At 49.8% G+C, this 23,677-nt stretch overlaps 3 protein-coding genes across 4 annotated transcripts; 1 reads left to right on the top strand and 2 right to left on the bottom strand.

The window, feature by feature from the left end:
• Positions 1 to 5,908: 5,908 nt before the first annotated feature.
• Positions 5,909 to 7,693, bottom strand: GPR135 (G protein-coupled receptor 135; the record flags this gene model as incomplete). The annotated part of the gene is made up of 1 exon (XM_082761190.1): positions 5,909 to 7,693. One exon carries the CDS (start codon positions 7,691 to 7,693, stop codon positions 6,425 to 6,427), a length of 1,269 nt encoding a protein of 422 aa, XP_082617316.1. The 3' UTR covers positions 5,909 to 6,424.
• A 1,805-nt stretch (positions 7,694 to 9,498) lies between these two features.
• L3HYPDH (trans-L-3-hydroxyproline dehydratase) lies at positions 9,499 to 11,656 on the bottom strand. The gene is made up of 5 exons (XM_082762201.1): positions 11,097 to 11,656; positions 10,743 to 10,912; positions 10,541 to 10,663; positions 10,216 to 10,353; positions 9,499 to 9,832 (listed from the first exon to the last, which is right to left on the bottom strand). Exons 1-5 carry the CDS (start codon positions 11,638 to 11,640, stop codon positions 9,707 to 9,709), a joined length of 1,101 nt encoding a protein of 366 aa, XP_082618327.1. The 5' UTR covers positions 11,641 to 11,656; the 3' UTR covers positions 9,499 to 9,706.
• A 279-nt stretch (positions 11,657 to 11,935) lies between these two features.
• On the top strand, positions 11,936 to 16,008 carry JKAMP (JNK1/MAPK8 associated membrane protein). Of its 2 annotated transcripts, none has more exons than XM_082762418.1 (7): positions 11,936 to 11,955; positions 12,103 to 12,194; positions 12,306 to 12,487; positions 13,687 to 13,893; positions 14,465 to 14,646; positions 15,169 to 15,245; positions 15,543 to 16,008. In XM_082762418.1, the coding sequence occupies exons 1-7, from the start codon at positions 11,943 to 11,945 to the stop codon at positions 15,759 to 15,761; spliced, it is 972 nt and encodes a 323-aa protein (XP_082618544.1). In that variant the 5' UTR covers positions 11,936 to 11,942; the 3' UTR covers positions 15,762 to 16,008. The 2 variants fall into 2 exon arrangements, with proteins under 2 accessions (XP_082618544.1, XP_082618545.1); XM_082762419.1 differs by having other exon boundaries at positions 12,306 to 12,460.
• The last annotated feature ends 7,669 nt before the right edge of the window (positions 16,009 to 23,677 follow it).

The following is a 23,677-nucleotide window of genomic DNA, read 5'->3' on the forward strand; positions in this document are numbered from 1 at the left end:
CTCTCCTCAGTGTCACTGGGGATGGGAGAAAAACGGAATATTTGGGGGAAAAAAGGGCTATTTGAGGTTTGGGACTGGTGTTGGAGGAAAGGTGTGAGTAGGCTGGTGCTTGGGGTTGCAAAAACCTGTGAGAAGGAGATGGCCCCATTTCAACCAGAAGTGCTCTGGCCCCAAACCTCTGAGTTTTTTTTTATATTTTTAGCCTTGAATAAGTCTGGTGCAGGTGAGCAGGGAAGCCCAGCAGAGCCTGGGGACCAGCAGCTTCTGGCACTTGCCACGCCACGTGGTTTTACAGCCAGCCCAAGCTGTCTCTGGTACCTTTCTGCCATGCAACAGTCAAAAATGCTACACCTTAATACCCCCCAACACAGCTGAGGAGGGATAATTTTAATTCTACCCCTCATCACTCACTGAGTCAAACAGGCACAGGTCACAACGTGGGGCTTTGCTGCCGCTTTGTCCTCCGCCTGAGCACTGGTTTGTGCAGTGTGCGCAGTGAAAGTGCTTGCGTGTGCAAGATTAGCCAGTTCAAAACGCCTTTGTGGGTGATCTGGATGGCACTGGTAAGCGATGCCATGGTAAATGGTGAGGGTAACTCCACCATGGTTACCTCCAGGACTTGTTCCAGTGCTGGGGCTGTGCTGGGAGCCAGTTTTGAGCAGCCTCCCCTTGCTAAAACCCAGCTCTCCTTGCATTTTGTTGTCAGGTACCATGAGCTCGGCATTAAAGCTCATTTTCCTGGTTCTGGGGGAGCTCTGTGATGATCAGTCACTAAATTACCTTTTTCTCCAACTTCATTTACTGACCCACGGCCCAATATTCTCATTGCTGCCTGTACACCACAGCACGGGGCCGTGGGACAGCAGGGCTGGAGGGCTCGGAGCGAAGCAATCAGCTGAGATGGGCTTTCTATGGCAAATCTTCCCCGTTTAATAGCAGGGGAGATGAATGCTGTTTGAGTTACATTTTCTGGAAAGCATTCACAATTCAGATGGGCGATTTGAGAGCACGACGTGACCTCTGGGCAGCGAATTGCCCAATGTTGTGTGAAATGCACCAGGCTGAGCCCGGCAGCGGGTCAGGGAAGCACAAACCAGCACAGCCCATCAGACTGCGCTGGAGAAATTAGTGACCTGGTTACTCGGGCATTTTTCCCCTGACGCTGAGAGCAGTTGCCAGATCGAGTAAGCAAATTACACTTACGAGGTTGTGAGGGAACGGCTGGGTGAGGGTGTTTGGAAGAAGCCACCTACTGCTTTTGTGCACATCCGTGACCCTGAGGGTTTTTAATCTGCAGGATTCCTCCGAGGGTTTTGTTCTGCGTAGCACGGGCTGCTCCCCAGCTTGCAGGGGTGTTGCTGAAATTCTCACCCTGCTGCCTTAAGCAAGATGTGCTGTGGCCCCTGCGAGAAGCAGGAATGTTCCTCGAAATGCTGAACGCTTCCCCTCCCAGACTCCCCCAGAGGAGCATCACGTCCCAAAATGTCATCCCCAAAATCACGCCGTGCTATAGCGCTGTCTGTGCGCTCCCTGACTGCAGCTCTTTGCTTTCACTCTGTTTTGGGGGCTTCTGCCAACGCCTGTCATTTCAAAAGCAGCCGAGCCTGGAGGAGCTCCACGCTAGCAAGGAAAGAAACAGCAGAAAACAAATGGCTCCTCTCAGAGCACATTTCCTTCCCGTGCCGAGCTGTAGCTGCTTCCAGCTCATCTTTCACAACCACCCCACAAGCCCGCGGGCATGTTTTTGTACTGCTTCACCCAGCCCAAACATCCCGAAGAAGGCCCCGGGGCTTGGTGTCTGCCTGCTCAGCGAGCACCAGCACAGCCCCTGCAGGCAGGGTGGCAGGATGGGCGCCAGGATCCGTGCAGAAAAAGAAAAAAAAACACAGACTGGTCTTCAGTTGTCGATATTATAGATCACATGGGAAGAGCCTGGGGCTAGGGCTTAGCCAAAAACCCATCCCTGAGCGAGAACTGGAGCATGGAGCTGAGCACAGGGCCACGATGCCCACACCAGTGTGGCATGGGGCAGTGGTACAGCCACCCTCACCAGGAGTGAAAGCAGTGTAGGGTCATACACAGCTCCCCAGAACACATCATGCAGGTGTTCCCTTCCCCTTTGAGCCCCCCCTTCCTAAATCTCCAGCTTCAGCCAACCCCTCCTGGGGTCTTTCTGGCTGAGCAGAGCAGAGCATCCCTCACTCCCCATCCAGACCAATGCAGGCCCTGGGTGTCGTGCCCTGGGTCTTGTGCTATTTTCGCTTTATTTTTTTTTAAACTCATCCATTTTGTGCCACAGGGAGGGATTTACAGCTTGTTTCTCCATGTCGCTTCTCCTGCTTCCCATAGTGGTGCTTGCCTGGTTACCCAAGCCTGTCCCATTGCCTGTGATTCCTCCTGCGGGATTTGGGACCATTTTATTCCACCATGTGCCTGTGTATTGCTCTGCAAGCAGCCCTAGAGGAGCAGCCATTTATTAATAATCAGCCACCAACTAAAAGCACCAAGATGAGAGGGAAGAGGCAGCGCTGATCAACCAGGCACTGCCAGCATCAGGGCTGCAGCGTGTGCAGCTCCACAGGCTGTTAAAAATGCTGCTTTTCTGGTGTGCTTTCTGAATTATTCATTTCAGCCTCCGTGACAAACCTTCTAAAGCTCCAGAGGGGTAAACGTAGACTTTTCCATGCATTTGCTGCAGCCCTCGCTCTTAATTCGGGCACAGCAGTCCTGAAGGCAGAGCGATCAATCTCATTAGCAGGTTTTTCTTATTAGCAGAAAGGCTGCGCTGGCTGCTCAGAGCTCTGCTGGCATCTGCTGGCTACACAACCCAACGCCAGTGCTGAAAGGAGCAGGGCTGCTGGATCTCATCCCCGTTCTGCTGATCGCTATCAGTTATTAGAGCCCATCAGGCTGTCACTGCCAAGCTAATTGCTTGCAGCTCGTCAGCTGTACACGGAGCGTTCCCTCTGAATGCAGCCTCCATCCAGGGCTCAGGGAGGGAGTGGGAAGTAATGACATGAATGAATCCGATGACTGCATCAATGGCAAAACTTCCAGACTCCAGTTGGAACGGTACCCTGTAAATGCTTCCCATTCCTAAAGACTTAACGTTTCCCTTCTTAGAAGTAATGCATAGGCCAGATCAGTGGCATGCACAAATAATATGGCACTCTTAAAAAGGGTGAGGGTGCTGGGAAGTGCTGGCTGAGTGACAAAGGAGCCTAAGGACGCATTTTTAGATTTGACTTAGATGAATGTTGTCACTGGTATCCAAGGCTGAGCTGCTCTTCAAGCCATGCGAATTGCTCTCTCTTTAATGCTGGCTGTACTGCACTGAATAGCCCACACAATTTTTGAGCTGGAGTGCTAAAAGGTGTCCCAAATTCCCTTCAGAGCCCTTGTACAAACAAAATTATGGCTTGCCTCGCACCCAGCCTCACCTCAACGGAGGAGGAAGGACAGAAGGACTGCTGAGCCATGGCTGGAGGGTTGGCCCCTCAAAGCTGCTTTTGCATTGTCCAAACCCCCAGCGTCTCGCTGCCAACTGGGTGCCCCTCCAGCCCAAAGAAGGGGGAGCTGTAAGTGGGGTCACACCAGCACGGGCATGTAAGAGGTGTGGAGCTGATGTCCCCATAGTGGCTTGGCCAGGAGCCACCTCCTGCAACATTTTCTTCCCTGGGAACGAGCTGTGACGATGGGCTGAGTTAGCCCATGGGCTGGGTTAGCATGGCTGAGATCTCCCCGTCACCACGCCGTTGGAGAGAGGCAGCAGCACAAGTGCCCTTCTGGCAGGCAACCTGCAACCTCTGGCATTTGTTCTCTCTGTGTTGGTGTTTTTCTCAGTTGTGGCTTAAGATGCTTCACCCCTTGGTTATGTTTCTTAAATCACACTTTGAAAAATGTGGCTGTAGAGACTCATGTACCCAAATTACCCAACTGTGCTGTGATTACCAGCTCTGTATCAGCCCCTGCAAATGGATCTGGTCAATAATCTTCCTTTGCTATGCCCCAGTGTTTAAGTTACTGTTAGTGTTTAACAGAAAAGGGCCATTTGGGACAGCTCAAAGGCCAGCTGCCCTCATTGAGCTCTGCACATGCAAGACTAATCTACAGGCACTGGCCGGAGCTTGTTAAAAATAAGTGGAAATCCGTCCTGTTCCAGCAGCACTTCCACCTTCCTAGAAAGCCCTGATAATTCCCTCCTGCTGCAGCTCCCGCGATGCCTCATGGCCGACCTCAGTCCTGGCTGTCCCGGTCTTGTCCCTTGCCAGAAGCAACTGCCACAGGGCTGCTTCTCCGACCTGTGGTAAGCCAGTCAGGGCATGAAATCAGCAGAAACCTCGGCCAGCATGCAAAAAAGGGAATCGATGGCTTTCTGTCGTTCAGTGCCTGAGCTGGCCAGCAAGGGATGGCTGGGCTGGGAGAGTGGCTGGGGGAGGACCACCCTTTTCAGGGCCACTGAGCAGCAAGATCAATGCAGCCTAACGTTGGACGGCACACCAACAGTCAAGAACAGCAGTGCTGGACCTTCACCTTCCTTGTTTTCTTAAGCCAAGAACTATCCCTTAATTTGTCTGTTCTTATCGTGTCAGTCACTAGCGGGACTCAGGCAAAAGCTCTTGGAGCTGTTGAGCCATACCTGGCTGCAGACGGGCGGGCCAGAGAAACAAAAATGTAAGCAGTTCCTGTGCTGCCCTTCTAACAAGTCACCAGTGTTCGCTCGCTGTCAAACAGCTTCCATGGAAAGCAGTCCGGCTTCTCTCTGAAACCGTACAAAAGCACTGCTCAACTTGCAAAATCCAAGATCTACAGGGCAAAATGTGAGTACTGAGAGGTATCCAAGGGTCGTATCTTTTCCTTGTGGACTTCAGGAGCATCACAGAAAGAGGTTTAGAATAATGCTTACAGCATAAAAAATGGCTGCATTAAAAGTTCACAAACAATCAGGTCACATTTCACAATTAGGTTTCTGTCTACTCTCATTCATCTAACAATTTTTTAAGAGAAGTTCCCTTTTCAAGGCTGGGTTGAGAATGATGCCAGGCTGAGACACTTTAATGTCCTGCATAAAAGACAATTTATTTCTTGTCTCAGTTGCAAAATAAGGGTTGTATGTTAACTTGAGTCACAAACAGTTGAAAAAGCTGTTAAAACAGTAACATATTTTTAAAGACAGTACAAGAAAAACACTGCCCGTCTTTCACATTTAACTCCAGCAAAGATAAAGAAGGACAATCTTAGGTTCTGATTCAAAATACTAATTTAAGGCTTTAGGCCTCTGAGCCTGTGGGCAAAAATAAACGATACAGATAAATTCATACGAATTTATGCTGTGCAATTGCACTTCCTTTCTGGTGTAATTTTCATTTTGTTTCAGTGTCAGAGCTGGTTTTTAAATATTACATTCCAGTATCAGGTTGCTGCCATTGGTGCAATGATATCTGTTCTCTGCATATACACATTTTCACATGCTTAAGCAGACAAAGAACACGTGGCATTGCTTTACCTCTCCTTTGGATACTCACCTCTCTTGCATGGCTCCTCTAAACACGGTTAAATTGTTAGAGATGTGAGACACTTCTGATGAGCTCAAAAAGAAAGCGTACACCTTGTGCACAAGCTCAGTGATACCAAAGTCTACACCCACACCCTTTTCCTCAGTTCTGAAGAGCTCTCATTTCTCACATTCATAGTATTTTAAGCTGACTGTACCTGTAAAGAAAAAGAAAAGGCTGCTGAAATGCTGACAAGTTTAATCTTCCTTTCCCTCCCTCCCAGTATCACACATCTTCCCTCTCCGTAGACGTCTGTCACAACAATTACTGTTTTGTTATGCATGGGAGTTTAAGAAAATATCATCATCACAGATCACTTTTTAGCCTGTCCAACATTTTGTGACTTTCGGCACTTCCACGTATAATGGGTTAAAGCAACATTTTCCTGCCATGATGCGGTTTTCACAGTGTGGTGTTTTCAGAGTGTCTTCCAGCTGCCAGTGTGCAGCTTTCAATTGCTCTTTTGGCACTTAACAAACAGCTCACACAGTCGGTCGTCGGTTTGGGCTGTGTTTGTGTGTCTGCTCCCCAGCTTCAGCTTGGCGCTTGCTGCAGGACTGGAGCAACAGCTGCTTTGTTCTTGCAGCCAAACTCCTGGGCTGGCTGGGCCCAGCAGCTATCACCAGTGCATCAGGCCTGCTGAAATGGAAGGGGCACACCCTTTCCCTGGGATCTCTCGCTGCTTGGAGGCTCGGTCGCCAAACCAGAGCTCGCAAGATGGAGAAGAAATCCCACTGTGGCTCCTGCAGTCCCGTCTCTCCGCTTTCCCGGCAGCCTGGCTGCAAAGCACTGCAAGAGCTGGGGCTCCCACTGCGTCCTCAGGGAGACGGCCACAGCGCCCAATGCCTCCATCCCGGACCCCAACCCTGTCAGAGGCTGGTGTCCACAGTGTCCGCTTTGGCCTGCATGGCGGCCTCGGAGACGGTGTCCGGCTGCCCATCCCGACAGAAGAGGACAGCTGGGTTCTTGCAGGCCCACATGGCCACCTCTCCCCCGCTCGCCGGGCTGGAGGAGGACGGGGCGCTGCCCGGGGGCGCGCTGTGCCGGTTGACGTAGCGCTCCCGCACGCGTTCAGCCCGGCTGCGAGGCTCCGGCCGGCGTCCCGGGGCCGAGAGGTAGGCGGCCACGTTGTTCCTAGTCCTGTAGCCACCCTCACGGCTACGCCGCAGCAGCACGGAGATGTTGGGGTTGCGGGCGGCGTAGATGAGGGGGTTGATGGCCCCGTTGGCCCAAGCCATCCCGCTGGCCACGGCGTCCATGGTGGGCGAGAAGGGCAGGCGGCCGGCAGCGGCGGCCAGCCCCAGGATGCAGTAGGGCCCCCAGCAGCAGATGATGGAGACGATCATGATGAGGACGGTGGTGGCCGTGCGCATCTCCCCGTAGGCGCGCAGCAGGTGCCCGTAGGTGGTGAGGGGCCGCACGCGGCTCTCGGCCAGCCGCACGGCCCGGCAGATGTTGTAGTGGCAGAAGCACATGAGGGCGAAGGGCAGCAGGTAGCACAGCACGATGAGGGCTGCTCCGTAGGGCGGCCCCAGCCGCGAGGAGCCCCAGGGCAGCACGTAGACGCAGCGGTACGCCCCGGGACGTGCCTCCCGACGCCCCTCGCCCGCCAGCCCGTACCAAGGGCCGGCAAGGGCTAGGGCTGCCAGCCAGACGGCGGCCAGGAGCTGGGCGGCGCGGCGGCGCCCCATCTTGTGCCGGGGCTGGCGGACGATGGCGCAGTAGCGGTCGAAGGAGAGCAGCGCCATGGTGAGCGTGGCGGCGATGCCCAACCCGGCGTGCAAGGCGGCGGAGGCCAAGCAGAGGCGCTGCCCGAAGAGCCAAGCGCCGGGCGGGCGGCTGAGCAAGCTGAGAAAAGCCAAAGGCAGGCAGAGGAGGGCTCCCAGCAGCTCGGACAGCGACAAGGACAGCACGAAGGCGTTGGTCACCGTGCGGAGCTGCCGGTGCCGGGCGATCACCAGCACCACCGCCCCGTTGCCCAGCGCCGACAGGGCGAAGATGAGCAGCAGAGCCAGCGCCTGCGAGGCCAGCGCCGCCGCCGACCACCCCGCCCCGGAGGCGGCCGCAGCCTCCCCGCTCTCGTTGCCGCCGCCCCGGGAGAGGTTGCCCGGCTCGGCCACCGCCGCCAGCGGCTCCATGCCCGCCCGCCCGCCGCCGCCAGCCGCTGACGTCCTCCCGGCCGCCCATGGTTGCCCGGGGAACCCGCCCGGCCCGGCCCGCCCCGCAGCACCGGGGGCGGGGGCAGCGGCGGCCCCATGGCCGCGGAGCCCCCTCACGGACCCGATTTCCCTCACGGCCCCGCTCCCCGTCACGGTTATAGGGTCCCAGCCTGCTGCCCTTCATGGGCATCTCGACCCCGACCCCGCTCCGGGGAAGGGTTTTTGGAGGCTGCAGGTTAATGGCTGAAGGGCTGGGCTGTGAGAGCCAGCTGGAGTATTTGTATGGGGAGAGATCCCAAAGGAGGTTTGCACAAGCTATAAGCACACTAGTGTCTTTTACAATCATTAGTTTGGAAAAGCCCTCCAGGATCATCTGGTCCATCCCCCTACCACCAGTGTCACCACCAAACCGCGTCCCCAAGCACCAGGGGACATGGCAACCTTCCCTTGAGCACCCCCAGGGATGGGGACTCCCCCACCTCCCTGGGCAACCCGTCCCAACGCCTGCCTGCTCTCTGAGCAGAAATGTCTCCTCATTTCCCACCTCAACCTCCCCTGGCACAACTCGAGGCCATTCCCTGGTCCCATCACCGGTTACCTGTGAGCAGAGGCCGACCCCCAGCTCCCCACCCCTTCCAGGTACCTGCAGAGAGCACCGAGCTCTGCCCTGAGCCCCCTCTTCCCCAGCCCAAACCCCTGAGTTATTCCTGCAAGCACAGATGATGTGCTCATCTCTGCTGCCCACCCGCACCCCAGGCTGCAGGGGATTCATCAGGGCAGGAGAACTTCTGCAGGAAATCGGAGGCAAAGCTGGGAGCAAAAGTCCCAAATGCCAGCCTTGAAAAAGCCCGCTGGCAGCACAGCTGCTCTCCAAACTTGCGGATTTCTGCTCCTTCTCTTTCCAAAGTTGTAATTTTCAATTTGACAGAAGAAATTCCTCTCAGTCCTCCCCATGCTACCCTTTCCCAAGCTCTCCAGCCTGACTTGCTGCATGGAGCCACCTGGAGATACTCATTCTCCTTTTCAGAAGAATTTAATGAGGCAAATTCCCATGAGTGTCTCCAATAAACCAACACCGTTTTGTCCAGAGACACAAAGGAAATTACAGGCCCCGAGTGGCCTGAAGCTCCGTTTCTGCCACCGTGACAGCCTGCCCGGTCTCTGCCTGGTTTATCCCCAGCGGCCGTCCCTCGCGGGGCTCGGCGCCAGCCCTGGCCACGCTCCGCTGGGCAAGCTGCCCCTGGGCTCAGACAGAATCACAACTAAATAAGTTTGCAATCAAAGGTCAAAATGGCTCCAACCTTTGAAGCCAGCTACTCCCGTTGAAAGTTAACCACATGGTGTTTGCAGACTGTGGTCCGAAACAAGCAAGAGGGCAGGGTTTAGGAAGCAGTGTGAGGAGGACACAGCACGCAGCAGGCTGGGAATCCTCTGCACATGTTTGTGCCCAGACCTGGGACACAGGAGGGCTCTGGCAGGGATGAAACCAGGGCAGTGATAAGGGGATCCAGGACTGGGGACACAGGGGCATGAGGCAGAGCAGCGCTGCTGCCTGAACAAGAGGCATCAGGGAGGGATAGGCAGTCCTACCAGCAGTGACACGCTTGGCAGAGCCCTGGAAATGAGCTCCAGCAGCAAGAACAAGAGGGGAAGGCAGTGTTTCCAGCTGGCATTTAATAGGAATCTGGCTTAGAAATTAGTAATTTACAGAAGCAGAGAAGGCACGTAAATTCGAAGACAGCTCTCCAAAGATCAGCTCCATTTTCTGTGAAAAATTATTTAAAAAAAAAAGATTGTGGCTTCCCAGAGCAGCCCTGGACCTCCATCAATAGCCAGAGCAGAGAAGCACGACCTGTTATCTCAGAACACAGCAGGCACCGTTATGCCACTGAAGGCTGGTCGGGTTGCTCTGGGACATTGCAGCGAGCCGTGGGCAGAAGCAGAGCAGAAATGTGCAGGCAGAAGCGCAGCACCGTCACCGAGAGGCTCCGGTCACTTGAAGAAGAAGCCGTATTTCAGCGGGTCCTCCTCTTCCATTGTGAAGGTGGCCGTACCGGTGTAAAAGGCTTCTCCCGAGACTTCCACTACAACGGCGTTGTAGTCCCCAAACTTGGCTTCCTGCAGAGGGGTTAGGGTCAGGGTGTCCCAGAGCAACACGCTCACTTGGAGCAGGGAAGAGGGGATGGGAAGAGGAACCCACCCCCCGCTGACACAGAGGATAAACCACGTGGATTTATCTACATCAGCATCAGAAATGCATCTCACCCGGGCCTTTTCTGATGGCTGAGGGTTTGCAGTGAAGCCATGTAACACAACTAATTCTTACCATTACATCCTTGCCTAATAAAAAATCCTTGCTTGTGTGAAAGCAAGACCCCCAGGCACCTCCCTCCTCCCCATCCAGGCACAGAAAGGCTTTTCTGCCCCTCCACAGACCCACAGCAACAGCACCTTCCCCGCAGTCCTCAAGCCAGGGGGAAACTCCAGCACCAAGCACTTGCCTTCACTGCCTTCCCCGTGAACAGGGACCCCGTGGTACTGCTCCGAAAGGTTCTGCTCTGGTTCAGCTGGATGAGCCCCTTGTGGTACTGCAGGGCGATGCGAGCTGTCACCCCTGAACCGGTCGGACATCGGTCAACCTACAAGAGGAGATGAAGCAGCTCTGCTTCTCTCACCTTTATACTGTGCTTAGGGAGAAGTCCTCCTAGCCCAGGGGGGGTTAAAAATCAGGATATATCACAAAGGGAAAGACAAAATATGCAGGTTTGGGGTACGAAGGGGAAAAAGGCAGTGCCTGGAGCACCCGAGAACAGCCTGTTCCTGTACCTGTTCATCTGCAAACACGCAGATATTGGTGGTGGGCTCCTCGCTGAAGGCGTCCTTCCCGTCTGTCAGTATGGTGCCGTAGAGGAAGGCCAGGTCTTCGCTCTCAGGGTGATGGAGCGGGAACTGGGAACGGCACAGGGAGGTTTGTGAACACAGGCAGCACTTCATAATCAGCAGCAGCCAGAGCAGCGCGGTGCCCTACCTGCTTCTTCACCGCTTCTGTCACCGCGCTCGCGGCGCTGACCAGGTCTCTGGTCTTCGAGGAGCAGACGTCGAGGCCCAGCTGCTCGGCACTGAGGAAGGCGTAGAAAGTGCCACCATAGCCGATGTCGACCACCACCTTCCCGTGACCGGGGACATCAATGGGCACGTCTGTGCAGGGAAAGGGAGAGCGATGAGAAGGGGGCACGGTGCTGAGCAGTCTGAGGCCACCCAGCCGTGCTCTGCGAGCTTGCCCTGGTGGCCTCATCCCACCTCTGGAGGACATCAGAACCGGGGAAGGATTCACCCAGCACCCCAGCCCCCCAAACACCGATACCACCATCTTGAGCCCCACCGGTGGCAGCAGCGAAGGCGGGCACGCTGTGGAAGCGGACGGGGTTGCCGCTGCGCCGCCCATCCCACGGCACGAAGGCGGTGACGACCCCGCAGGGGCAGCGCAGGCGCACGGTGGTCTCGGGACAGCGCGGGGCGGCCACCAGCCCATAGTCGAGGGCGAAGCGCCCGAGGGCCAGCACGGCGTGGCCACACATGGCGCTGTACCCGGCACCATGCAGGAACAGCGCCGCCAGGTCGGCGTCGCCCACGGCCGCCGCGCCGCGCACCACCAGCGCCCCGTACATGCCGCGGTGGCCGCGGGGCTCGTGCACCAGCGCCCGCCGCACGTGGTCCTGGGTGGCCGCCACGTGCCGCCGCAGCGCCAGCAGCGACAGCCCGGACGACGCCACCGCCGCCTCGGCCGCCTCCAGGCGGGGGATGACGCGCAGGGGCTCGCCGCCCGTCTGCATCTCCACGGTGAGCAGCGGCGGCGCCTGCAGCCAGCGGGGCGGCAGCCGCGGGGCTCTGCCCGCATCGGCGGCACCCGCAGGCTCGGCCGCCATCAGCGCGGGAAACGGCGGAGGCCACGCCCACCGCACGGCAAGCCACGCCCTCTGTGCGGTAAGCCACGCCCACTTGGCCACCAAGCCGCGCCCGCTGCCCCATAGCCACGCCCATGTGGCTCTGGCCACGCCCACCGCCTGTAGCCACGCCCACGCCAATGTGGACACGCCCATCGTGTGTAGCCACGCCCACTACCGTGTCACCGCCCCCACCGCTGCGCTCGCTGGAGTGGGCGGGGCTTGGACTCACGGCGGAAGGGGAAGTGACGTAAAGCGGAAGCGCTCGTTGCTAGGGTACCGGGATGGTCGGCTCCGGTACGGACGGGGCTGCGCGGGGTGGGAAGGGCCGGGGTGGGCCCGAACCTAACCTAACGTCGTGTAATTTAGCGTAACGGAATGTAATGTAATGTAATGTAATGTAATGTAATTTATCGTGCCGTAACGCCCGTGCTCTCCCCGCAGCCGTCGCCATCCACCCCGCCTGCCTGGGGCTGTACTGCGGCCGCACCGTCCTGGCCGTCAACGGCTCCCTGGAGACCTACGGGGACTGCGGGGTAGGTGCGGGGGCTCCCAGCTCGCTGCCCTTGGGCCTCTCGGCCGCCCCCGGCGGGTGCAGCGCCTCGTGGTTGGGCTCCGCTGTGACCCCCGTGCTGTGCTTCCCGCAGGTGTGCCCCAGGGGCCAGCGGACCGACGAGAACAAAATCTGCCGGGAATGCCTGGGGTCTCCCGACCGCTATGACTGGCTGTACCTCGGCTTCATGGCCATGCTGCCCTTGGTCTTGCACTGGTTCTTCATTGAGTGGTATTCAGGAAAAAAGAGGTTAGCATCCCCCTCCTTCAAAAAAAGGTATTTACAAAAATGTACTAACCACAAGTGTAGTCTGAGATGCTGAACTGATCTGTCTAGCACCACACCTGTTGGCTGAGCCAATGCAGCAGCACGGAAGCTCTGGGCAGTTGGTTGATGTTTTTATTTACAGCAGTCATCTTGGCCCTTCCCACCCATCTCAGCCTGCAGAGAAACCCACATCAGGTTTCCCCGTGGCAGGCCAGAGCAATGCCTTGTGTCAGCCTCTCCCTATGAGACTGACCCGCCACCTGCGGAGGCCCTAAGAAAGAATGTTTTTGACTTTTCTCTTTAGGAATGTGTATGGCAGGTTTTGGTCCTGACAGCACTGCTGATGTACCTTAACTTCAGTGGGGTGCATCAAGAAAATTCTGTAGAAACAGGGATTTAAATTCACGGCTCCATGTGGCCATCAGGAGCTTGGCTGCAGTTTTTTAAAGAAGTAATGTTTCTCAAGTGTACTAAACACTGAAAACAAGGGCCTGAGAGAGCTTAATGCCTGGTTATGTGCCATCTTTACCAATGATTTTCAGCGGTGAAGGCTTTGTATTGTATGTCACAATATTATCTGTGCTGGGATGTGTGGTGCCTTATTCTCACTGAGGCTTTCTTTGAGACTGCAGCACTGTGAGTGTTGATATCCTGGCAGGGTGTTCATGCCTGTGCTGCGTTTACTTATAAGTGTCCCTGGGCTGGGCACAGGGAAGCTGTGCTGCTGCAGGAGGGAATAGCTCAGCTCTGTGGAGTATCACACATGATGAGGACGGCTGTGTTTTATTGTAGCCTTGGCTGTTTGCTTTTTGTGCTTGTAGTCTGATGCCACCTTGTGCTTTCCTGGAGGGCAACTCCTGCTTCCAGCATTCCTGCATCGGTATACATAGGAGAATACTTCTTGTGATGGTTTGATCTTACTTTCTACTACCCATACTACAGCAGGTTTTGGTGTAAGAAGCTGGAATGGTTCCCAGTTATTTTACACATTAAATCATTTTGGATCCTATGAATTAATTTTCACGCTCAGCTTAAAATACTTGTTTTTTCTTATTCAAGCAGAATGTTGTTATTATTTGTCCTGTCCTTGGTCACAGTGAGTCACAACCCCGCAGAAGTCTCTGTCCAGTACACACCTACATCTTTGGGTCAGCCTTTAGATTTACCTTAATGGTATAAAACAGAATTAAATTTCTCACCTTCCGCAGCTCCAGCGCGCTGCTGCAGCACATCACCGCCCTGTTCGAGTGCAGCGTTGCAGCGATTGTTACGCTGCTCGTCAGCGACCCCGTTGGCTCCCTGCACATCCGATCCTGCAAGGTGAAGAAGCTTTCGGACTGGTACACGATGCTCTACAACCCGAGCCCCGATTACATCACCACAGTGCACTGCACCCACGAAGCCGTCTATCCCCTGTGAGTGGAAAGGTTTCTGTCCTCAGAGCTGTTTCTTCCTTCTGTACGTGTTTGTTTCTGCCCACGCCTCTTCTCAAAGTGGCAGAAATTGTTCCCATGTACCCAGCTTGGACCAATGAGTATGAAAACCCCTGAAGTCTTTTTGTTCATTGAGCTGTTTTTTGTGTGAAACACCAACATTTAATGATTTTGTGAATCCAGTGTCTTTTCCCGTGTCTTCTTTGTGCTGCATCCTCAACATGCAGCAGGGAAGCTCAACAGATAAGTATTTCAGAGAGCATTTTGTGATCTGTTCCTTCTTGCCACCAAAGAAGGTGACACAGTCTAGGACATGGAGCTATGAAGCATAAATCTTCATTTTTTCCCCATCTGCTGCATCTTGACACTTTCCCCTAGCAAGTCTGTCCATCGTTGTGTCTCTGTGTCCCCCTCCTGTCACATCCTTTGGCTGTAAATTCTGTAGGTTTGTCCCTACCTAACAAATTTCCTGGTTCTGAGTTGAGCCTGTAGGATGAGATAACTGTACATTTTAAAGAATTTGTTATTTAAATTCTCATTCTGTTTTTTGCAGGTACACCATCGTGTTCATATATTACGCCTTCTGCCTTGTGCTCATGATGCTACTCCGCCCTCTGCTGGTGAAGAAGATTGCCTGTGGTTTAGGAAAGTCCGATCGATTTAAAAGCATTTACGCAGCACTTTACTTCTTCCCTGTCCTCACGGTGCTCCAGGCGGTTGGAGGAGGCCTGCTCTGTGAGTTCTGTCCTAATAACGCTAATAAACATACCCATAAACAAAGTAACAAATGGCTTAGGGGAGGGAGAGAAGGGACGTGACGCTTCTTGCTTTGTGGATGAGGATTTTGTTAAGGTTTCTGCAGGTTGTGAGGAGCCTGAGCTGAACAGGGGTCTGTTTAGTAGCCCTGTCCTAACCAGGCTCCGAGCAGCACTGCCTCATCTTTGCTTGTGCTGCTAGAGGCTGCCCCTTTCCCAAAAAGGCACAGAGTTGGGTATGAGAGGAAGTTAATTCAGGAGTTAATTAAGCTTTCTGCAAAGGTAGAGTACATCTGATTTCAGAAGTTAATTCAAGTTTGGGGAGCTCAGCTGATCTTTGATTTAGCTTGAATTTGAGATCCTAAGATGGAAGCATTGACTAGTTCTGTTTGGCTGAGCCTTCCTGCTTACACGTCTGACAGTAGGTGGGCTGTGGTAGCTTAGTGGCCTCCAGTCTCCCCTGAATGCATAATAATGCATTTTTCCTTAATGTTTCCTTTAGATTACGCCTTCCCATACATCATACTGGTGTTGTCCTTGGTTACATTGGCTGTGTACATGTCTGCTTCTGAAGTGGAGGTAGGTGAACATGTTTTCTGTATTGAAACTCATAACAAAATACTTGAATGAGCAGAGACTGCTCTCTTGCATTGTCTCAGCAGTGTTTTATGTATTGAAGCATCTTCCTTTATGACTTCCTCTTAGCTGGAGGAAGCTCCTGTGAGACTTCCCCCTTGTGGCCTACTGAGAAACTGTGCTATGTGCTGGAAAGGCTTCAATCCCCGAGGCTTTGTGCAGTGTCTCTGTGCACTACCTATAACGTGCCTTAAACATCAGGTACAGCGCGCTAACAGAAGCTTGTGTTCATTTTGCCAGTCTTTCAAGGACCTCCTTGTCAGGAAGAAAAGGCTGGTTGTCCTCGTCAGCCACTGGCTGCTCCACGCCTACGGCATCATCTCCATTTCCAAACTGGACAAGCTCGAGCAGGACCTGCCGCTGCTTGCCCTCGTCCCCGCGCCTGCCCTCTTCTACGTGCTGACAGCCAAGTACACGGAGCCCTCACGCATACTCTCGGAGGGGGGGAATGGGCATTAGAAGGATCCTGTGCCAACAGTGCTGTCCTACAACGACCTGGAGTAAGCAAGTGTAGTGCTTGGTACGCATTTGAAAACTTCTGGGTTAGAAGCAGCCATTTGTGTACAAGACTTCTGGGTGAAACATTTCTGAGACTGTATAATATTAAAAAGCTGCACTTTGTATTCTTCGCAAATATCTAGTATAGATCAAAGGGAATGTCTGTATTTATTGCTGTGAATTTGCATAAAAAGCTTCTGACATTCTAGTACAGAGTTTTGCTTGTATATGTTTATTGCCTATTACAATATTTTAGGTGGTGTTTAGAAGAACAATAGTTTATTTTTCAACAGAGTTTCAATGAAACAAACCGAGCTCAGATAAAACATGGAGCACTTGTACATCAAACAACAGCGCTTGAATGAAACAGAGCACTTGGTTTTCTCATCATGCATTCTAGCTTCTGTCTTCCATGAGGGGAAAGAGACTTTCAGATAGCTGAAGGTAAGCACTGGAATTGTGCTCAAGGTGTCTTTTTTTTATGATTTCTTCACTGTACTTTATTCTGACTTCTAGGAGAAAGAAAACAAAATGCACTGTGAAGTTCTCCATAGTTTATGTTCTGTGTACTGGTTTAGGTATGGAGACCTCCTCTGGAAATGATTAAACAGTAGCATTTCTCCCACTAAAGCCCTTTTCTTATATCCTGGCTATAAATTCCTATCTAGAATCAGGTTAAAGATTTTCGTTTCCTAGTAGTTTACAGCTGTTGTCAGCAAAGCACTTGCTGCAGGTCAGGCTGTGAGCCAGGGTAACTACAAATGGATGGAGCCTTCTCCCCTTCTTCATGTCTTTTACAAGACATCTTCCCCTTATGAGAATGCTTCATGCCTGTTAATCCGTTTATTGTCTGTGTGTGTTGTATGGGAATACACCCAAAGCACATTCACAGTATATTAATCACAAACTACTTTGTGCTGTAGTGGGTCCAGAAGGGGCAGAGCAGCACTGAAGGACTGAACGTTGAAGGAAGAGTTCTAGGGAGATTTTTCTTAACAACAAATTGTTGGCAGCAGTAGCAGAAATACTGCATCTTTCCATACTTTGCCTGCACATTACTGTGGCAGGAATGCGTTTTCTAGTCAATTACCTGCTGGCTCAGGGGAAAGGGACAGAGCCTGCTGAGAGCTCAGGGGTTCTGTGCGTGCTCTCAAGGCTTCCTCAAGGTGGTGCGCTGCTCTATTCAAGAACCTTTCTCCATAGGTTTAATTTCTTACATCTGATACACATTTCCTGATAACCTGTCAACTGGCAATGCACAGAGCAAAGTTTGCTGCTTCTAAAAATAGCATGCAAACAAACCACATCTTGTATGCAGAAGTAAGGGATTACTTAGGGATTAAGGAAATAACTGATCTCCTTAAGGAAATCAAATTCTGTCTATGCTGCTACATAGAAAATGCAGTTTGCATATAAACATAGAGGAGAGAACTAAAACTATGTTCTTAAAGTCCATGTGTTAAGATACCGGGTACATAACTGACAGATTCATAGGTGTGTTTTTCTTTAAAATGTACTAAAGACAGTTTTGTGTCTAGTTTTGTGTGGTTCCCACATCAGTGCATACACAGAAGGCGTGTGAGCAGCCAGTGCAGCAACAGGCAGAAAAAGCTTTCTGCAGAGGTGCAGTCCTGAGGACTGTATGCTTCTATGTGCGTTTCCACATACATATGTTAGGTTTAAAAGTTGGGCCTTGTATTTTTAAAAAGAAAAGTAATGATGACTCCGAGGTAACATTAGCTGTACTAATGAGTACATCTTTTGATCGGGCTAGAGAATCATGTAATAATTTTAAAGCCTGGAGAATCAGGGTCTTATTAAAAGCAGAGTTTATAGGAAGCCTGTGAACCATGCGTGGCATTACCAAACACTGACCTTCCTTCTGGCCGTGGGGGTTTTAGCCTTCAGCAAAACCTGGAATGTAAAATGCAAATTAAAAGCTTTTATTTTTAATCCTCTTCTCTCACTGTAATTAAAAAAAATATATAATGGCAGACAAGGAGTTCAACAGATGCAGCTAAATAAGTACTTGCAGTTTTGAATGATTGAGCAACATTTCTGTAGGCTCCTTATGAAGAAACCTGCCCTACATGTTTCACCCACAAAATAATACTGACATTGGCCTTCAGATGAACCAGGGGACTCCTACTATATGTTCACCATCCTCCCCCCCCTCTGCCTGGCTTCCTTCCAGGGAGATTCCCTTCCTCTATAAATTCCCCCCTTCCTGGCTTCCTGTCGTATAACCCAGACCCAATTACTTCAAAGCATCCTGAGTGCTGCAGCCCTTCCGATTTACAACATTCGGTACCAAGGCAATGTCATACAGTGACAAACCTGTGACTCATTACAAACGAGGCCTCAATGAACCAACAAGGAGAGCAGAAATCTACAGGATTCAAGTTAAAATGAGGACCTGAAGCAAGCAATTTGGCGTGTATGCGTCTAGGGCCCCAGTGTAATAACACCACCGCACACCTCTGCTATACTGCAGTATAGAATGGCATGCATTTAAATGGAAACAGCAGTACAAATTGCCCACAGGTAAAATTCTAGACAACACAAACATTAATTAGCCATGTATTCCTACAGTGGTAACCACACAACAACAAGCTGCAGCAGTTCGAGTTTGTTAGTTTTATTTATCCTTTGTGGAAAAGCAAACATGTAATTCTGGAAAGATCAGTGATGCTCAGACAATTTTACAGCCCCCTCACTGTGGTTATCACAAGCCTTTAGAAAGAGGAAATTAAAGTTAATATCCAGGCTGTGTGATAAAGCATGGCTAGTTCTTCTAACAAAAAAAAACGCGCTAACTGTTCCACTAAATCTGAATCTACAGCAGAGTGATCTGATTTAACACAGCTGTACTACTTGTATTTTGTCACAGGCTATTAAGAATTAACATATTTAACAGAACTCCTCTGGGACTGAAAACAAATTAGGGGAAAAAGTTTGGTGTATCTTACAGTGATCGTCCATTCTAGATTTTTTTTCAAACAGAGAATCCAGTCCTTCCAGGCTATTTTGTAGCCTGCTATTAATATCACCAATCTTCTCCTCTCGATGTTGAATTTTTGTTGCTAGGGCTGTCACTGCATTCAGAATTTCCTGCTCGTTCTCCAGAAATTCCTGTAATGACATGGGATAAAACTCCTTTTTTCTCAAAGTGAAAAAACAACAACAGAAACAACAAACAAAAGCACAAACCACAGCATGCTGAGAAAGTTATGTTATCTTCTTTTCTCACAGCTTGACTAGCCACCAGACCACCATTTTCAAAGGAAATTTTTCAATAATGATCCAATCCTGAAGGAAAGGAGGAAGGAAAGAAGGGAGGAAAGGAGGAAAATTTGCCTTTCTAATGGAAGAACTTGTGAAAAACTTTCTTACATGATAGTTTGGTTTAATTCCTGTTGGAAATTTTCAATTGCCAAATTTCAAGGCCATTTCCAACTGGAAAAACATTACAAGGTTGTTGATCAGCAGGTAGAAGCAAGAATGCTAGCAGATACAGGGAGACTGCACAGTTTAAGAAAGGATCAAAAAGACAAGCAAAAAGGAACAGTATCAGGAAAAATATAAATATAGTGTTAGAAACCATGGGTTTAATACTTTTCCCCCTATGAGTTCAAAAATTGCAGTGCCCTATTTGCAACATGAAATCATTTTTACATCACAAGTGAAACATATTTATGCAAAATAGCATGATAGAAAATTCAAATTCACCTTTTGAATAAAGCTGTCCTCTGACCATGCCTTCAGAAGAAGATCTACAACAGAGTCAACAGTTAAACTACGGTAAGACACAAAAACTTAAAGATATTATTTAAAAATATTACTTTTTGTTTTGACATAGTTATTAACACATTACCATGAAGCACTGCTAGGTCATTCAGAATTTTGACTGTTGCTGACTTGTGGTTTTCTGCTTCAGAATTCATTGCAAAAATATCTTCTTTCATCTGCAGATTGCACTGTAAAAAAATAATTACAACTGAGTATTTGCCACAGTTTCCAACTTTTCTAAATAACGTCCAATCAGTTTCACTGTTTCTAAAGAGGCCAGCAAGAATAAACTGATGTTTAACTTACAGAAATACGAAGGCTAACGTATTCTTCTGGACATGCTTTCTTTCAACAATAGCATCCATTTCATCTTGTTGATTAAATTTTAACAGTTGTCAAAATCACTACAAGCCAGCTATGTCTATGCTACCAAGTGAAACGGGCTATGATGCTGAAAACAGACAGAACAGCACAGCTCACATCCAAACTGGGACTCTTTCTTCCTTTCTTCCCCAAAATCAGGTGGACTCATTCACATTGGATCAATACTGGCACTCAGCTTGTGCTGTCCCAGGTTTGGCTGAAATGTGTTAGCCCAGACACAATAAACAGCACTTCCTGGTGCGATACAGGCATCAGAAAAACCTTCTCAGCTTCTGTTAGCGAAGTGAACATAAGGAGAGGGAGATTTGTTGCATAACCAGGGGGTCTGAGTGAAGCCTTTTAGTCCAGGAGGATATAATCAGAGCCACAGAGTCGCTGGTACCCAACATCTGCAGTGCTAGCATGCACAGATTCACTACTGGCAGCAGTAGAGCTCTCTGCTCGCAGGCACCAAACAGTGCAGAGAGGTTACATCAGCTCAGAAATTCAGTCCACGTGGCTGTGCAAATGCGGGTTCAAATCTGGATGGCAGCCTGAAAACAGCTGGCAATAAGAGCACTTTTACAATCCTTCCTGTATTTTACGGGGAAGGAGACTCTACTACACTGATAGCCCAGGGTCTGAAAGGTATACAAAATACTTTCAAAAGCATGTATTCCAAACAAAACAGGCCTATTCTACATCTCACTTTCATCTCATGTGGCAGGAAGGCTTTTTCCTACAATCCCTGACTGAAGGCAGCAGATATGTGATATTGATTACGCCTTAGGCGGATGCCTTGCACTTGGATATTCCTCTTTGTTTCCCTCCCAAGTAAACACAGATCTGCGCATTCCTTTACAAGACAAAGTTTGCCCTGTGGTTTTTGTGTTTCATCATCTTCTGTGGATAGTTCTCTGTGAAATTGAGCAAAGAACTTCATATTGGGAATGAACACTGTTAAGCTTCAATATACTCACTGATTTGAATCTGCAGTTCTCTGTGTTCACAATGTCAAGTTTTCTATTGATCTCATAGATGTCTCTTTCCAGCAACTTCATACTCTCTGTGTGATTCTTCAGCTGACTAACTGCAGCATCACGCGTGATCCGCAGCTTATTTCTTAGCTCCAGCTGCAAATAACAAAATCTTCACTGCTACCTGACCTTTATATAGGATTTTTGTACTTAAAGTGAAAAGAGTTTCTACTGCATGGCACCTTTCATTTAAGATTTTCAGAGTAACATCTGAGACAGGAATCTGTACTCTCTTACCAATGAGGAGGAAGAGACACAGAGAGGGCAAGCGACAGCTCATGGTCCACAAGAAAGGAACCAGCTCTGACACGAAGTGACCTCCCTGCTGTAAGGCCACCCAATGACAGAAGCATCACATTACTGTCACTGGATGTTCAGGTGTACACAAATGTTGTTATGCTTCACGATTCTAATATGGTTGGAGAAAGAGGTCTCCCTTCTCTGAACAGAGACAGTATCTGTGGTCACGTAGCTTCTGTGGAACAGTCATCAGAGAGATTTACCCATTACCAGGCCACTTGGGCATGGATCCTACAATCCTGAGCAACTTCAAAACAGAGCCCTTTATGTGGTTTATCAAGTTTCTCTCATGCCCTTCAGTAACTAAAAACATTTAAATTCTCTCCATTAACACCAGAAGATGCAACTACATTCCTTTTCCACCTGAAAGTGGCATTCTGTCAGAGAAACAGAAAGCAGAAACAATCTGACTGTTACCTAGGATGTACAGCCCACCTGAAGCAAGTTCTGGCCAGGCTGCCTGATGCCCACAACCCTAGACAAATGGCCCTGCTACACATTGAGACTGGTGGTGCATGTGCTGTAAAAATGGCCAGTGAGAGCTCTGCAGGTCTGATGTGCACCGTGGTACTGTGCTCAGACTCATCATCTGTACAGCTCTGAAGGTGGCTGACAGGCAGATTCACTGTGCAAGCTTTGTGGGGACACTGGGGACAGTAGAGCCACCATGCCTCAGACATTTTGAGCTGTATGCAACTATCCCCACAACAACAGAAGTTTCTCTCTCCTTACACTGGTGCTGCTTGAATGCTGGAAGGCAGAAACAAGGATAGGTAAAGAGGCAACGATACAGGAAGATTTCTCAAATAGGAGTTACTGAAGTGGTGGAAAGTCCTGCCCCAGCAGTGAGCAAGCATCTGAATAGAAGCAAGTTCACAAATGGTCTCAGCTCAACAGCTTCTTTTTGGCCTGTTCATGTGCCTAGGGAATGCAAACTCAAGCTTAAGGACATCATGATACAAATGCTGGGCCACAGCATTTGTATGCTGAGGTCTGAGGCATCCACCAGATAGGAACAGAGCAAGACAAAGGAAGGCACAGCCCCAGCCTGTCTTCCCATCTCCATGGGTGCCTGTTGGGATTAAAAAACTGCTGGTGGAAATTTTACAGAATTAGTAGTTAAGTTTTAAGCTGTTACCATGTCCTCCTTGAGCTTCCTAGTAGTCTTGATTGACTGCTGAATGGCTCTTTTGATTCTTACCTCTTCATCTTTCTTTTCTACAAAGCAGGGAAAGGGTTTTTAAGACAGAATAATGACTGAACATTAAAGTTAAACTCTTATAAAGAAAACTAGGTTCTATCAGTGAGTGAGTTGTTTGACTGGTCTGGCATTTCAAAATACTTCATATTTACGTTATAGCCATGTCTATGGATTCTAGTTGTTGCCAGGAGCTCGGTTTGTACTTGTTTCATAGTTCACTTGAGCTACAGGCAGACAAAGGGGTATGACATGCTCTTTTCAGAAAAGAGAAAACCCAGCCATGTAGAGGAGCTACTTAACACTTACCTAAAAATGATTTATTCAGTTCTTCATATTTTGTATACTTCTCTTCTTTTTCTTTCTGTGTTTCTTCCAAGGTTAGCCTGCTTACGTTTAATTCTTGTTCTTTTTTAAGCAGATTTTCAGTTGCAGTTTTGATGTCATTCTTTAATGAAAGTAAATATTAATCAATAATCTTTCTAAGCAGCATTTAATGCATAAATAATTCAATGTAACCAAGGGGGAAAAAAAACACAGAGAAAGGAACACTGGAAGTGATCCCAAGAGGTCATCTTAGTCCATCTCTCTGCTCTACAGCAGAATCAATTAGACCTAAGTACCTATGACAGATGTTTGACTTGTCCTTAAAAACCCTAGTGGTAGAGATATCGAGTCTCAGACAATTGATTCCAGGATTTTGCAATTTGTGCTGTCAGTGTTTTCTTAGGCCTTAATTTTTTCTTCAGTTAAATCTGCTCTGTTGCCTACTATTTGTCTCAACAAGTGGACAAGGAGAAGTTTGTCATCTTGCTATCAGTTTTTATTTATTTGGCAACTACCATCTTATTTTAGATTTACTTATTTTAAATGGAAAAACTGCACACTTTTTCAACTTTTTTTTTTTTTTTTCCCCCTTATCATCTTTATTGAACTCCCCTTGGATCTCCAAGTAATCTATGTCCTCCTTTAAATTAGGTAATCAATAACAGATGATGTGTTCCACATGTGTCCTAACAAAACTGGCTGGAGCTGCAAACTTTCATTACATGCCATGCCAGTCTATATGCCACTTTGTAGAGACCAGTTGGATATTTCTCTTTTTCATTACTACACATCTGTGCTGACTTACGTTCAACTTGTCAGCCTTAGTCCTATTTCTCACTGCTAGGCTTGAAGACCTCCCCAGT

The sequence above is a fragment of the Aythya marila genome, assembly GCF_965140915.1.
Source record: "Aythya marila genome assembly, chromosome: 5".
NCBI lineage: Eukaryota > Metazoa > Chordata > Aves > Anseriformes > Anatidae > Aythya > Aythya marila.